At 49.7% G+C, this 15,903-nt stretch overlaps 1 protein-coding gene across 1 annotated transcript; it reads left to right on the top strand.

Moving 5' to 3' along the window:
- Positions 1–3,834: 3,834 nt before the first annotated feature.
- Positions 3,835–9,425, top strand: LOC118597178 (keratin, type II cytoskeletal 4). Its single transcript, XM_036208487.1, has 9 exons — positions 3,835–4,385; positions 5,576–5,790; positions 6,625–6,685; positions 7,037–7,132; positions 7,646–7,810; positions 7,959–8,084; positions 8,677–8,897; positions 9,111–9,145; positions 9,232–9,425. The coding sequence occupies exons 1-9, from the start codon at positions 3,894–3,896 to the stop codon at positions 9,423–9,425; spliced, it is 1,605 nt and encodes a 534-aa protein (XP_036064380.1). The 5' UTR covers positions 3,835–3,893.
- Positions 9,426–15,903: the final 6,478 nt, after the last annotated feature.

Below are 15,903 nucleotides of genomic sequence, written 5' to 3'. Positions count from 1 at the left end.
TTTGTAGACTGGGATCCTTCCCATGGGGCACTCCTAGTTGAGGGCTTCAGCGGGTGGGGAGGGAGGCCAGCCGCAGGGGAGGGCTGCTGTACTATAGCCTGGTTTCTGCCCCTGTTGTCTGAAAGTTTCACCAAGAGTGTCTGGCTCTGGGAAGGGTTGAAAGCCCCTGCTGGCACATGCCAGGGGCAAGAGACCAAGCTAGCTGATCCATGACCTTTTCTGGCCCTGGTCTGAAGAGCCCTACCTTCCTTTCAGCTCCCCGGGCCTCCCAAGAGCTGGCTTCTTCCACGCAGGATTTCTGATCCCTCTGCTGGCTCTGGCTCCCTCAGAGTGACTCAGGCCATGGGGCAATTGAGATTAGGTGACCCAGTGGGGCTAGAGTACCCACCTGACCAGGGAAGGCAAGATACTTTCCCACACTGCTCTGCAGGTTGGGGCTGACAGTGACAGAGGCCTCAGGATCTGTAATCCCAAGTTGAATGGGAAGGCTTCGCCTCCTTGCACTCAGAAAGCTCTGAATGAACACACCCGCCCACTCCCGCTCCATGCCTGACAGCATCTGGCTTACTCCTCAGAGCCAGGCTTGGGCAGGTGGCCAAAGGAAGCAGGGTCACCAAGGGCAGTGGCAAAAGCCAAAGCTGTGTGTGCACAGGGCTGCAGTGGGAGTGTGAGAGCAGTGTTCAATTGTCACCTCCTGGTGGACGCTTGTCTTTGCCTGTGCCCCATGTAGAAGGGAAAACAAAATACAAAACAAACAAAACAAACAACAAAACCTCTTCTTTGCCTCTCTTACCATAGGGACTAAACCACCTCACTTGGGAAGTTCTTGCTTGTGTCTACCGGCAATTTCTTACCTACAGGTTGAGGATTCTGCAAAGTGTCAGCAATTCTGATTTAATAAACTCACAGGATGTACATCGAGAACAGAACATTCTTCTTGTTTGATCTGGGTTTATTGTAGGATTTACAATTATATTAATTTGTATTTAGTTAATTGAAGAGCACAAGACTGGCCTTTAAGGACCATGTCATGACTTACTGAGTACCTGTTAGGACAGGGTCACACAAGTCAAGTCACCAGTCATACAGAGTAGGGACAGAAAGGACTGAGCTGGAGCATGCCATGTTTCCCCAAGACCCTGCTCCTGTTCTGGAGGGTCATCAACTGTGGGTGGCTGAGAATTCTGCACAGGGTAGAACCCATATAAAACAGTGTACAGAAAGCTAAGGTTATGAGTTCTGAGCTCAAGCCTACAGCACTGGCTTCTTATACCCATTATTTTTGAGCTGTTGAATCTCAACAGACAACCTTTCTGAGCCTCAATGTCTCTTTGCTAGAATGGCTGAGGAGAATAAAAGTGTCCCAAGAAAACATCCCGGTGTTGAACATACAACAGGCATTCTAAGAGAGTTGCTTCTACCCAGAACGCACTGGGCTTTTCTCTTCTGCTTTTTGACGTAAGGGACAGGCATATGCTTCAAGTAACCATCAGGGAAGTCTTCAGTCATGGCTTTGTGGTTTGGATGACTCCCAGGCACAAAATGAGGGTGACTGTGTATTATTATATGTCATTTCTCTCAAAATCCTCTAGTCCCAGCTTCTTCTTCTTCTTTTTTCGTTTTGTTTTTCAAGATAGAGTGTCTCTGCATATCCTTGGCTGTCCTGGAACTCTCTCTACAGACCAGGCTGGCCCCAAACTCACAGAGATCTGCCTGCCTCTGCCTTCAGAGTGCTGGGATTAAAGGCATGAACCATCACTGTCTGGCTCTGACCTCCTTTTTGTTCAGCACTTGACATGAACATGCACTTGTGTAATTTTCTCCCAAGTTTGGAGTATTATAGTCCCACATACAAGACCCCGAAGTATGCCGTGAGTCCCCTGGGGCTTTATCTGGTAAATCCCCATCAAAGCCTTAGCACCTATGGATGTTAGAGGTGAGTTCTGGGGGTGTGTGTAGAGAGAAGGGCAAGAAGGTGGCTCTCAAAACACCCCCCCCACCCCCGCCTGCATGAGATGGCCCTTGGAATGTGGAGTTTTGTCACCTTCTGGCTAAGCCACACCTACCCTCAGACTAGGGTGGGCATGCACAGGCCTGGATGCAGTGTCCCATAGTCCCTTTGTCCTTTGAATCACAGAGCTTGGCTCAAAACTGGTGCCCAGCAAATACCTCTCTGCTCGGCCATGCTCACTTGCTCCAGCTTTCTGTGCACATGTGGGCTCCAGCCCTCCCTGTCTGGGCTCCGAACCTCCCAGGCCCAGAGTAGGTTTACTGTGGCCAGCTGGACAGTGTCAGGGCAGAGGAGATGGGGGAGAGTTGGGCGGACTAACGGCTGAACTCCTGTCTAGTCTGGTCTTCCCTGTAGCTCCATCTCTAAGGCCTGACCCATGCTCATCTTCCGGGCCCCTACCCTGAGTTCTTTGTGCATCAGGGAAGCTTTTGGGGAACATGTTTCATTGACATGGGGTGGCTCAGGCCTGTAGGGTTCTCTAGGTAGCTAATGGCTGCTCCTTTGCACATCTGGGTCATTTCCTCAATGATGGATGGAGGAGGGAACACAGATGCATTGGATTTCCTAGTGCCTGGACAGGATACGAATGAGTGCCTATTGGCCTCCAATGCACTGGGCACCTTGGGTACATTGTCTTATCAACTATGCACAGGCACATGTCTTGTTTTACATATGAGTTGGCTTGGCTCAGAGGGTCAGGTGACCACCCTAGGCTGCATAGCTAATTAGTGAGAAATCTGATGTAAGTCAGTTAGAGAATCCCAGATTTTAGGAGTAAAAACAGGACTTGGCATCTTTTTCTTTTTTAAATATATATGTATTTTTTAAAGATATATTTATTTAGTATACAGAAGAGGGCACCAGATCTCATTACAGATGGTTGTGAGCCACCATGTGGTTGCTGGGAATTGAACTCAGGACCTCTAGGAAGAACAGTCAGTGCTCGTAACCTCTAAGCCATCTCTCCAGCCCATGGACTTGGCATCTTATACATGGCTGGGAGGAGGGGCCTCAAATTATCACCATTCTGCCGAAGCTGTCCTCAGAATCAAGAATGTTAGGAACTTCTTTCCACAATTCTGGGATCACATTGGAAAAACCAAATGTGCTATGTTCTGGGAAAGTCCAGTGGGCTCCAGGGTGGCCGCAGGCCACACGGTGAAATCCCAGACAGGAGCTCCTTTGGCTCTCGCTTGGAAAGGCTACCAGGCTGGAACTGTACGAAAAGAGCCTCGTTTCCTAGGTGAAGAGAGGGCCAAGGATGAATGGAGGAAAAGAACAATGGATGCAAAGCCCAAGAACTGCTTGTGACAGCTTACAGAGCACCCATCCATGATCACGATCTCACTTGTCTTGAGAGGAAAGGTAAATATTTGCATTCTCTCCAATTTACGAGTACGGAGGTTGAGCTCAGAGAGCAGCTTGTTCAGGTCAGGGTGTGTAGCCTGGAACCCAGGTTCTTAGGTTCCAGAGTCTGTGGCATGAAATTAGGGGTGACAGGGCTATGTGTCTGAAGCAGGAGCCCCATGAGGCTGGCCAGGAAGGTGGAAGGGCAGTGGGGCTTTGCAGGGCTGAGTCAGGTGGGCTGTGATGCAGGAGGCCCTGGGGCACTAGCTCAGGGAGGGGATGGGACCGTAAGCCATGCCCTCCCAGTGACTTCTGTTAGGTGTGTTTAGCGACATGCTCAGCAGGTGCAAGAAAGATGGGCCTGTGCCAAAGGCCCAGCCCAGGGATGCTTCGGATTTTTCCCTTTATGCCCCTGAAACCAAGCCCTGCTGCTCCAGCCTATATAAGCTACGAGGGCCAAGGGCTCTGGCATTCACGATCTGGCCCTTGCTTCGCTTCTGTTCTACGCTCATTGCAGTTGCCTCCTCTCTCAGCTATGATTGCCAGACAGCAAAGTGTCCGCGGAGTCTCCCGGGGCTTTAGCAGTGGCTCAGCCGTTGCCGCTGGAGTCAGGCGGGTGGCCTTCAGCTCGGCCTCCATGTCTGGGGGTGCAGGCCGATGCTCCTCTGGGGGCTTTGGCAGCAGGAGTCTCTACAACCTCGGGGGTCACAAGAGTATCTCCATGAGCGTGGCTGGGTCCTGCCAAGGCGGTGGCTACGGTGGTGTCGGAGGCTACGGTGGTGCCGGAGGCTTCGGTGCCGGGTTTGGGGCTGGCGGCTTTGGCGGTGGCTTTGGAGGTTCCTTCAATGGTCGAGGTGGTCCTGGTTTCCCCGTCTGTCCTGCTGGAGGTATTCAGGAAGTCACCATCAACCAGAGCCTGCTGACACCTCTTCAGGTGGAGATTGACCCAGAGATCCAGAAAGTCCGCACCGCAGAGCGTGAGCAAATCAAGACCCTCAACAACAAATTCGCTTCCTTCATTGACAAGGCGAGTGAGCCCGACATGAGCAGAGGGTGGTGGAAATGAATCCTGTGGCCATGGGTCTTAGCCAGGAGGCGATCTCGCACCTACTTCTGTCTCTGGGTGAAACCACTCGTTTCTGAGGCTGCTTGAAGTACAGAGGGGATGCTCTTTGCTTTTTCTAACCCAGCTTCCATTCTCATGCAAGAGCTGGAGATCTCCCTGTATAGGCTCAATTGTGGCCATGTGTCATGGAATTTTGTTACTCAGAGCTCTATGGATAGGGACCAGTGTGATGCTCCTGCTCAGGCTGTTCTGGGTTGCTGTGTGTCAAGGTTTTGGTTCCTTTAGGTATTTAAGGCAAGAGTGAACCATCTTGAAGTGAATGTGTGGGTGCACTTGCTCTTCCCACTGGCTCAGATAAGCCTATAGTGGAGGCTTTACTATGACCCCAGGGATACAGTCTGGAGTGCCAGACTGAGCTTTTGGTGCCTCCTTGCCATATCTCTTTTTCTCTCACCTTTTGGGTTCAGAGGTGGGACTCTCATTTGTTGTGTATAACATGGAGATGCTCTGCTAGGCCACTCCTTCTGCTGGCCTGGCTAGGTGCTTTAGAGAGGGAAGGCTCCAGGAAGTCCTTGTCAGGGTGGATTCCAGCTGAGTCTCAGAACATGTATGGACTTAGCTGTATACAGATTCAGGAAACAAGGGTTTCCTCTGTAGCTCATGCTGGCTTCAAACTCATCCTCCTCCTGCCTCAGCCTGTGCTGGATCACACAGGCACACCACCATGCTTAGCTTATTTTCAAAGTCTCTAGTGAATGTGTCTGTTCTTCTCTGTGGGTCAGGATCCCTTGAATGCAAGCAGCGGCTAACTGTGCTTGTACCTCCTGGTCACATTTGATTTGATAATTTCACAGACACTTCTGTTCTCTAGCCCTGCACCTGGGTCCTTGGTCTGCCATGGTTAGAAAGCTGTGCCTGCTGTACTGTCAACCCTACACTTGTTCTCCAAGCTATGTGTCCCTCAGACAGCTATGGGCCCAGTGGCATGCTTGTCATAATGGTGCCCTGGGCTTGCTATGTGGTGGCCCAAGCTGGGTGACTCTTGGGTGGTCTTGGCTGCCTGGACCACCTAGGCTGGAGCTGGCTGCAGACTACCCTTCTGCTGCAGCTTCTGGCCCTTACTAACAGCCTGTGTCTTTTTTCCACAACAGGTGCGGTTTTTAGAACAGCAGAACAAGGTCCTGGTGACCAAATGGAACCTCCTCCAGCAGCAGACCACCAGCACATCCCCCAGAAACCTGGATCCTTTCTTTGAGACTTACATCAATGCCCTGAGGAAACATCTGGACTCTTTAATCAACGACAAAGGGCGCCTACAGTCAGAGCTGAAGCTCATGCAGGACAGTGTGGAGGACTTCAAGACCAAGTAAGTGAAGAGAGGGAGGGCTGGCCCACATCCAGGCTCCTCTCTAGCGGCTTGGGACCCCAGGAATCCACAGCTGGGTGAAAGCTCCTCTAAGCCAACTTTCATATTCAAATGGTCATGTTTTCATAGGCAGAGGCCAAGGAGCCACTAGTTGCTTTAATCAGTGATAGATTTAGGTTCTAGGGTCTGCTGGGCACAAAGAGGTTCAGAAAAAAATGGATCAATAGCAGCATTAGCTTGGTCATAAGTTGGAATATAGATTGGTATATAGATTGGAAAGAGGTAGAGCCAACTGAATACTGATTGGTGTGGTGTGGTGTGTGTGTGGTGTGGGTGTGTGTGTGTGTGTGTGGCCTTAGATGAGTTTCTTAAAATCTCTGAGGTTTGGCTTTCTTAGTCTTTAGTAGGAGTAGTATTCTTACCTTGTGGTTGTGAGAATTGAATGGAATAGGGAGTAGGGACAGGGCAGATAGGACATACAATGGACAAGCAATACCCAGTAGCTTTACTTTTGCTCTCTGGAGGATGGGGCTGAGAAAATGAGCACATTCACACACTGAGAAAGGGGAACTAGAGTGTTTGCCTAGAATTTAAAACCAATGATCTAATATGACCACTGCACTGAGGTTTCCCCTCACATCTTGTCCCCTGAAAACAGGCTTTCTGATGCTTGTTTTTTATTGTCTCTGAATAAACCAGGGCCAAGGTGTTAGCCTCATGGGTAGTACTGCTTATGATCTGGATGTTTCCAAACTCTTAGATGTTTGGGAATAAGCCGTGGAGCTTCGACAAGTAGCTCACAGTGGTCTTCTGTCTTCCTGTCCCCACCCCCAGGTATGAAGACGAGATCAACAAGCGCACAGCTGCAGAGAACGACTTTGTGGTCCTGAAGAAGGTGAGCCAGGAAGAGCATGTAGCATCCCTTCCTGCTGGAAGTGGAGCTTGGCTTAAGTCATGTGTTTAGCCCATCTCTGCAAGGAAGATAAAGATCTTCCTTGGCTCTATCTGGGATTGTGGTATCAAAGGAAGTGGGTAATGGGGTGAGATCTATAAGGAAGTAAAGGTGTGAGGAAAATGCATCTAGACAGTGAACTTCATGTGTTCTGATGACTTTAGTGGCAGATACATCAGATGATTCCCCTTTGCTGTAAAATGCTGGAGGTGTCGATCAGCTGTACTTCCTGCTCCTTATCTCTTCTTCCCCTTCTTCATCCTCCCCTTTTTTCCTCCTCTTCTACCTCTGTAGGATGTGGATGCTGCCTACATGATCAAGGTGGACTTGGAGGCCAAGGCGGACAGCCTTAAGGATGAGATCAACTTCCTGAGGGTCCTCTATGAAGCGGTGAGGCCTCCATCCTCCACTTAGAGGAGGGCAACCCCTATCTATGATGAGGCTGTGGGTTGGAAGTCATGATTCTTAATAGATTCCAGCAATTTATGTCAAGGCAGTAGGAATTTGGCAAGGTCATGGAGAGAAAAGACCAAAGTGAGAGACTCAGTGCAGAGTTTCTCAGGACTGGATGAACCTTAGAGCTGGAGGTTGCCTGGGGAGAAGTCACTGCTGCTCATCATGTTTCCATTCCGTTGTCTTCCACCCAACACATAGAGCCCCTGCCTTATTACCCTCAGAGTGTTTATATTCTCGAGGATCAGTACAGACTAGAAACATTGCTTTTTTTGTCCAGAGATGTCACCAACGGTTATTTCTCTCTTTCCCCTCTCCCTACACATGGGGACTATTAACTCTGGTTCCATCAGACCTGTTTCACAGTCATTTCCATGGGAATGGGAGGATGGTGTCAGAGATCAGGGGAGACTGACTACTGGGGTCTTATGTGAGACATGGGCCTTGTAGGAGCTGTCCCAGATGCAGACACACGTCTCAGACACATCTGTGGTGCTGTCCATGGATAATAACCGGAACCTGGATTTGGATAGCATCATTGCTGAGGTCCGAGCCCAGTATGAGGAGATTGCCCAGAGGAGCAAGGCTGAGGTCGAGTGCTGGTACCAGACCAAGGTAGGTGTGTGAGATGAGTGGATCCTCTAGATACCATTGATCCTTGTTTGACGTTGGGTCTCATGGCATTTGGTACTACGCTTTCACTTGTGGTTACCCTCACTGGGTCTGCCATATAACCTTAGAGCCCTGTTCCCCTGGGAATCAGGTCCAGCAGCTCCAAAATTCAGCTGACCAACATGGAGATAGCCTGAAGAGTACCAAGAATGAGATCTCAGAACTCAACAGGATGATCCAGAGGCTACGGGCAGAGATTGAAAACATCAAGAAGCAGGTGGGTGTGGGTGCCTTTATGGAGGGACTAACAGAGAAGGCACTAAGCTGGGGTACTCTAGGCTTGTCTATAGGGCCTTGTACCTCATGATACCAACCACACAGATCTCCTCAGAATGTCTTGTTTAATATGATGTGATATCCCAAACACAGGGCTCCTGGCTAGTCTTCCCTGGTTTTCATATATCTTTATCTTTATCTTGTTGGTCTGGTGAGGTTATGGGTAAGCTCTGTGGTCTTGCCTCATGCCTGCATGGAAGTATTCTGTCTGGAAGGAATGGGACTCTTTTTTTTTTTTTTTTTTTTTCTGAGACAGGGTTTCTTTGTGTACCCCTGGCTGTCCTGGAACTTGATCTGTAGACCAGGCTGGCCTCAGAGATCCACCTGCCTCTGCCTCCCAAGTGCTGGGATTAAAGGTGTGCACCACCACCACCACCCAGTTAGGAATGGGACTCTTGAGTTAGGAAAAGTGGGGAGAAGAATGAACAGAATTCTAGCATCTTACCTAAGGGAAGCTGGCCCAGGAGGAGGAACAGGTATGAAGTTCTCTGAAGTAGGGAACTGATGTTGCCCATCAATGTCCCTGTCTACAGTGCCAGACTCTGCAGGCATCTGTGGCTGATGCAGAGCAGCGTGGGGAGCTGGCCCTCAAAGATGCCTACAGCAAACGTACAGAGCTGGAGGGTGCCCTGCAGAAGGCCAAGGAGGACCTGGCCCGGCTGCTGCGTGACTACCAGGCTCTGATGAACGTCAAGCTGGCCCTGGACGTGGAGATCGCCACCTACCGCAAGCTACTGGAGGGCGAGGAGTGCAGGTGAGGAGGCTTGGGTTTGGGGGTCAGGACTCTGCTGGACTTCTTGCTTCTGCTGGATGTCTTGGTACTCTCTGACCAGGACCAGCAGAACATAGTTTTGATACTCAGCTGTTACTGTATGGCTACTCAAGGCTGAGATAAGCACATAATATCTTTGTGTGGAAGGACATGGGGTTCTGTTCTGCATGGCTCACGACTCTTTCTCTCCAATAGGATGTCTGGAGAGTGCCAGAGTGCTGTGAGCATCTGTAAGTATCTTCTACCATCTATTCCTCTGGGTCTGGGCTGGGGACTACTGGAATTGAGAGTAACTGGACTTCATCTCTCCTTCCAGCGGTGGTTGGTGGCAGTGCCAGCATTGGCGGTGCCGGCATTGGCGGCAATTCTGGCATCTGCCTTGGCCTGGGTAGTGGTTTCGGCACTGGTTCCGGTTCTGGAAGTGGCTTTGGATTTGGTGGTGGTGTCTACGGCAGTTCTGGTACCAAGATCACCTCTACCACCACCGTGAGCAAGAGGTCCCAGCGATAGAAGAGACAGGGTCCTGATGCCCAGACCTCAGCAGGGTCAGCCATTGCTGGTGTTTCAAGCTCCTTCACTTCATCTCCACGCTTCCTTCCCAGTGCTCATCTTGTCAGAGTCTCTTCCTTAGTTCTGGTCCCTCAGTTCTGGGATGATCCTGGCTGTGGTGTGACCTCTGCCCTTTGGGGCTTGGCAGCTTCTTGGTGACCCTCCTTCAATGGGAGGGGTGTCTGATTTCACCCCAATGGACAGAAGGGATGAAGACCAGAAACTCCTTCAAAACTTCAAAACTTCAGGGTCACATGCGGCCACTCCAGTCATACCACCCTCCACCAGATCCTGGACATCCATCTGCTACAACTATGGTCATTCTCCTCCACCTGGCAGCAATGGACTCTGCAAGGTTACAACAAAGACTGCTTGGTGTCTTGTTCAACCCTGTTCGCCTCTCTATTCATCCCCAATAAAATGCTTCTGTCATTCATTCTGAGTGGTTGACATTGCATTCTATGGAGGAGGCTCTAGAAGCCCATTTACTCAGATGATGTTCTCAGATAACCTGAGAAAGTGACCTTGATCTGTACAGACAGATCCTCAGACCTTTACCTAGGTTCCCTTTCCAAGATGCAGAAAGTACTGCTGGTGGAGATGCAGGATACAGACCCAAAGGCTGCCCAGAGAGCAGAGGAACAGATTCACAAAACCCCAACTATATGAAAGATGCTTGTAGGTTGACCTGGGGCAGGATGTCTCAGTGTTGAACCTGGGATCATCCTGGAGGCTGAGTCTGGAGGTATACAGGGCATCTGATAGTCCAGTGCTTTTCCTGTATATAGAACATAGTGTCCAGCAAGAAATCTTTATTCTTATTTGCTGGTGTCTGGGATCCAACCCAAGGCCCTGCACATGCTTTGTGTGTTCTCTGAGCTACACTCCAGCCAGAGGCCTCTCTGTCTTTTGCAGTTCCATGCTCGGGATCTCAAGCCTCCTGAGAGGCTTTCAGGAACCTGTTCTGAGAATTAACAAGGTCATGAGTGTTGGATGGAGGAGAGCAGGCATGTTCTTTCAGAGTCAGAAGGCTTTGCTTTCTCCTCCACTTCCTTGGGCTGACTGGGCTTCAGTCTGCACTGCTGCCCCTGAGAGAAGGGAGAAGGGGGACAGGCAGGCCTTCTGGAGCAAGGAAGGGGGACACTTCTTGGTTGGGGTGCTGTTTGGTGCTATGCTGCAGGGGGAGAGGACAGTTTGAGGAGAGGTCTTGGTGTAGCCTTTGAGGACATTCTGTTTCAGTTCCAGACCTCCCACTTCTAAAAACAGACAGAATATACAGCTCCCATCTCAGCCTGACCTATCTTTCCCATGGCAAGTGCCACCTTTCCCCTTGAATTTTGGCCTGATGGTGCAGTGAGGGGGGCGGATGTGGAAAGGTTTTGCACATGCCTGAACTTACCCATGGGGCTATCAAACAAACACTGAGGCCATATGGGGTTTTTCTTCCTCTGGGACAGAACAGAGAGCATTGACATGGGCTATGTTCTTGGGAGAGGTTTCTGGCTCAGAGAAATCTGTCTTTCTGGAGCCCAACCCTGATCTCTCCATTGTCTGCCCTGGGCTTGCTGCCCTCTGTGTCATGAGTGTCAGAGCAGGAAGCACCTGTAGCCTGTGAAGTGGCTTCCATTTCTTCCCCCACTGTGCCCTGCCCCTGGGAAAATGCCCGGTCAGCTCTTTTTTGAGTTTCTGGGGTGGGGAAGAGGAGTTAAGGGTTTAGAGTGAGGGCAAAGCTTCCGGCTCTTTTACCAGAAGACCGCAGGCTGCCCTAGTCCCTTCTTCTCATGCTTCTGCTCCAGAGGAGTGTGGGAGTGGCCAGTCCATGGGGCTGCAGGGTCTGTCTGGCCTCTGCAGGGGCAGTTAATGATCTAGTCCATCGAGGCAGCTATAGAGGAGATGCACGCAAGTGTGTCTTAGAGTCAATGTGGCTACGTGAAGAGGCAACTGGTTGTGAGAGTCTTTGTGTTTTATTTATATAATACTTTCATAAAAGAGGAAATCCCAAGCTGGAGTGGTACACACTGTAATCCCCATGCTGAGGAAGCTGAGACAGAGGCAGTGATGAAGGTTTCTGGCCCATTTGGGCTACATGAAAAGACCTGGTCTCAAAAATCAACCAATCAACAAACCCAGCACACAACAAACTAACAACAACAAAACCAGAGAAAGAAAAAAATGGAGGAAGGAAGAAGAGAAAACATTCATGTGGTCTGTTTCTGAGCGGTCTGGTAGCCTAGCCAGGGGAATGAGAGGCCAAGGGGAGGTAGAATCATAAACATCTATTCAAAGCCTTTAGTATGTCAAGGTTGGGAGTGAACTCTATCCATGAAAAGTGTCTGAGGATAGGAGTGTGGCCAGGAAGCCTTGGTGGGGGCTGGATGCCCAGGACCCAGGCTCACTTCTGCCTGACCTTGTGCCAGGCAAGACTGTCCTTCAATGCCACGGTATCACTTCCTGTGTCTCAGATTTGATACTTGATGATTCAAGGGAGAAGTTAGATAAAGACATGCAGAAGTTCAACAAAAAGTTTTTTTTTTTTCCTCCTCTGTGTACCTCTGGTTGTCCTGGAACTCACTCAGTAGCCCAGGCTGACCTCGAACTCAGAGCTCTGCCTTCCTCTGCCTCCTGAGTATTGGGATTAAAGACGTGCAGCACCACAGCAGGCTTGTGAGAAATGTTTTTGACTGTCACCTGTCAACCGCCCATCTATCTACCCATCCATTCATCATTTCAACAAACAGCCCAGAAGCCCTGGCTGGATTCATCACGATGTCCATTTCTGTATGTCTGTCTTTTAGTGGCTGTTTAATAAATGGTTATGGAATGAACCAACAAACTGCTGTTGGCTGAAAGCCCAACCTGTGCTAGGCAATGTATGGACCCCAATACAAAAGGAATTAGACGAGTCTTTGGGGGAGATTTTGGTATAGATGGTCATGTCTATATCTTAATGACTTGGTAATTAAATAGACAGATGAATGCCATTGGGAGCTACCCACCAAAGCAATGGCTGTCCAGGGGAAAGTGAGATGACTTCCAGTCTTGGGAGAGGGCTTGGAAACACCAGAAAGCATCACACAGGAGACGGTATTTAAGGGATAGAGTGCCAGGGGTGGGGGTGAGTGCTCTCCCAGTAGGATGCTCAGGGAAGCCTCTTCTTCAGGAAGTCTGTCAGAGGCTGCACTGTGCTGAACACCAGTGCTGGGTCTCCCTTAAGCCTCTTAGGATAGATTTTGAGTACACCCCTTTCTCTGAGCAGTGCCCTGATAGGTATCTCCCCCTTATCCTGGAGTTCTTCCCCCTTGTTTGACAGGGGCTTCCCTTGACAATCCTGTCTGTGAATACCTTTTCTGTGTTGGCTTTGTGGGAGGCCACAGGGACAGAGAGGTCATGATAGATGAGGCTGATGCAAAGGAGGATGTAGCCTGAGTATGGAGCATGACTTTGGGAGTCCTGGGGACAGACACATTACCCACAGACATTCCAGAATTTAAGAGGGTGTTGAGAGCCATTGTAGATATCACCAAGGATCTTTAAGTACCATGGAGAAGGAATTCAAGGAAGACTCTTGGAGGAAGTGGCCCTTGTCTAGATATAGAAGCCAAGGAAGTGGCCAGGTGAAAAGAGTGTGGACCCGGAGCTGGGGAAGGGCCCAGGGATGAAGGACTTCCCAGCAGCAAGAATACCAGAGTGAAGGCTTCCAGATGACACAGGACAGAATGTGACTAAGCCAAAACCAGCTTAGTGTTCCTGGAGATGAAGGGCAAGGAGTAGAAGCCAGGCTGTGGAGGACTCTGGTTTGAATGACTGTTCAATTTGTTGGGGGCTTCAGCCTTCGTCCTAAGACTGGAAGTAAGCTCAGACCAAGGTGTCTGAGCAAGTTAGCTCAGACAGAGAGGGGAGGGCCTCCATGGGCCAGCCTGGAGCCTGGGTCCTGCTTTGGGCATGAGCACCCTCTCCCCTGCTCTGCAGCCGACACCTTGGGACTGCTCTGCCTCTTTTCCACTCTTGGTCACTCTCTGGATTAAGAGGTTTTGTGTCACCCCCTTGTCTCCTGATAGATGTATTCCTTGTTCTTCACAATATTTCTTCAACATTCTCAATACCATCTACAAGCTATGCGCCATGGGTGGCTTTTTCTAATCTCTTTAGACTACTCCAGTGGCCATGGCTACCTGAGTCCTTCCAACCACACTCACATCCTCCGTGTTAGCTCCCATTGAATTCCCCCCAGTTCTTTAGTAGAGAGAGATCCTTAGAAATAATTCATGAAAAAATAAATGTAGATTTTCCCCTTAACTCCAGGTTAAATGACTGCGTCAAGATCTTTCTACCCCTGCTTCCTTTTTGTTTCAGCAATGTAGCTAGGAAGTTCCTAAAGTCTTTCTGGATCTTTCTGAGAGGGCAAGGCTATATTTCTGCTGCCGGGGAACTCCTCAGGGGCAAGGTCTGCTGGGATACCAGACTCAGCACGTGTTTAATCACAGAAATCTCATCAGGGCAGTTCCCAGCTCAAACTCTCACTCCAGTGGCCTGAACAGGGGAAACTTCTAACTTTTTGTGTAGCGCTCTCGGCTCATCCCTGCAGGAGGCGGTGGAAGCCAGTTTTGCAAAGATAAGACAACAGGAAGGAGGAGGGAGCATCTCTCACCTGTTCCCCTGGACTCCTGCAGTCTGCCTTCTACACAGAAGCCAGAGTGAATCTTTCAATGCCAGCTCGTGTCTTACTCATGTCTCCACGGTTTGACCTCAATGGCTCCCCTCTCAGTGAAAAAGCCAACCTCATGTGGCCCTGTGTGACCTTCCTCCCAGCTACTCAGACCTTATTGTAGAGGCCTGTCTCCCACTCTCATTGCTTCAGCCATTGATGGATCCTTCAGACCCTCTCCCCAGTCCCACCTCAGGGCACTCATGGATGTCCATGTTTTGGGACCCCTTCCTTCCAGATGTCTGCATGCTTGCTCCTCACTGCATTTACTGGACAGGTCTCCAAGGCAACTCCATGAAATAGCCCCCTTCTCTCTTTTTATTTGTAGATTCATTTATGTGCATGAACGTTTTGCCTACATGTATGTCTGGGTACCATGTGCATGCCTGGTGCCCATTGGGTATCAGATGATGAGGGTAGGATCCTTTGAACTGGAATTATGGATGGCTATGAGCCACCATGTGGTGCTGGAAACTAAACCCGGGTCCTCTGCAAGGGCAACAGGAGCTCTTTATCATGCAGCCATTTCTCCAGTCTGACCTTGTATTGCTACACTTCTTCCATAGTTGCTGGTTCTCCCCCCCTCCTCCTTTTCTTCTTCTTCTTCTTCTTCTTCTTCTTCTTCTTCTTCTTCTTCTTCTTCTTCTTCTTCTTCTTCTTCTTCCTCCTCCTCCCCCTCCTCCTCTTCTTCTTCTTCCTCTTCCTCCTCCTCCTCTTCCTTTCACAGACCTTCCTCCTCCTCTTCTTCTCTCTCATAGTCCTCCTCCTCCATCTTCCTTTTTACACAAGGTTTTGCTATGTAGCCTGTATTGACCTAGGACTCATGACCCTCATGTTTCCGCCTCTTGAGGGTGCTTCCATGCCTTACCCTTCCATAACATCTCTACTTCCTGGTGGATGTTTCACATATATTTGTCTCTTGTCTGTCTCTTACTGGTGCATAAGCAGGGTTTTCCTATGTTTTGGCCCTGATTTTTTTTTATTTATTTGTTTTTGTTGTTGAATTGATTTTTCCTGTTTCCGGGACTTGGGTTGACACTGGAGGAATGACACAATGTAGAGAACAAGATAGGAAGAGTTAGAGAAACCCCAAGGTGATGTCTGTAATTACATATGGTTTCTTTGGGAGGCATGGGAACAGACGAGTTTTGAGTCTCGAGTTTTGCCAAGGTCTGTGAACTTTGCATTTTTTTTTTTTTTTTTTTTTTGTCCTTAGAAGATGGTCAAGAACCACATAGCTACTGCCTTCTGCACTGAGGCTGGGAGGGAGGGAGAGCCCAGGGAGCCGATGATGCTGGTTCCTGGCTTTGACTATAGGAAAGGAAAGTGATAGTATTTTGTCTCCAAGTTCAGCACAAAGCCGGGCATACCATGGACACATAATAATCGTGTTCTGACTGGAGCAAACTGTGTCACTATTTATGGACATCATTCTCCAGGGCTGTGAGTGGGCTCTGCCATCTCCCTTACTGAGGAAGCCAGGGTGCTCACTACTCTTTCATGTCACCTTTCTGGAACTGAGTTCTATTTTGGTGGGTAGACAGACCAAAACTGATTCCCTGGTCACAGGTCAAGTGCCTCTTGGCTCCTGCGACATTAAACTGAAAAGTACTGTGCGTGGGGGTGGAGCACTGCCAGGCTCCCTGCAGGGCAAGCCTGCCACTTCAACACTCAGCTTACCTTCAAGGTGTGCTCTGTGGCTCAGAACAAATCTACTGCCTTTTGGTAAAGCCC

Source organism: Onychomys torridus, chromosome 16, assembly GCF_903995425.1.
Source record: "Onychomys torridus chromosome 16, mOncTor1.1, whole genome shotgun sequence".
Classification (NCBI taxonomy): Eukaryota; Metazoa; Chordata; class Mammalia; order Rodentia; family Cricetidae; genus Onychomys; species Onychomys torridus.
Note: the sequence above shows the minus strand (reverse complement) of the source record. Positions and strands in the feature narration are given on the sequence as shown.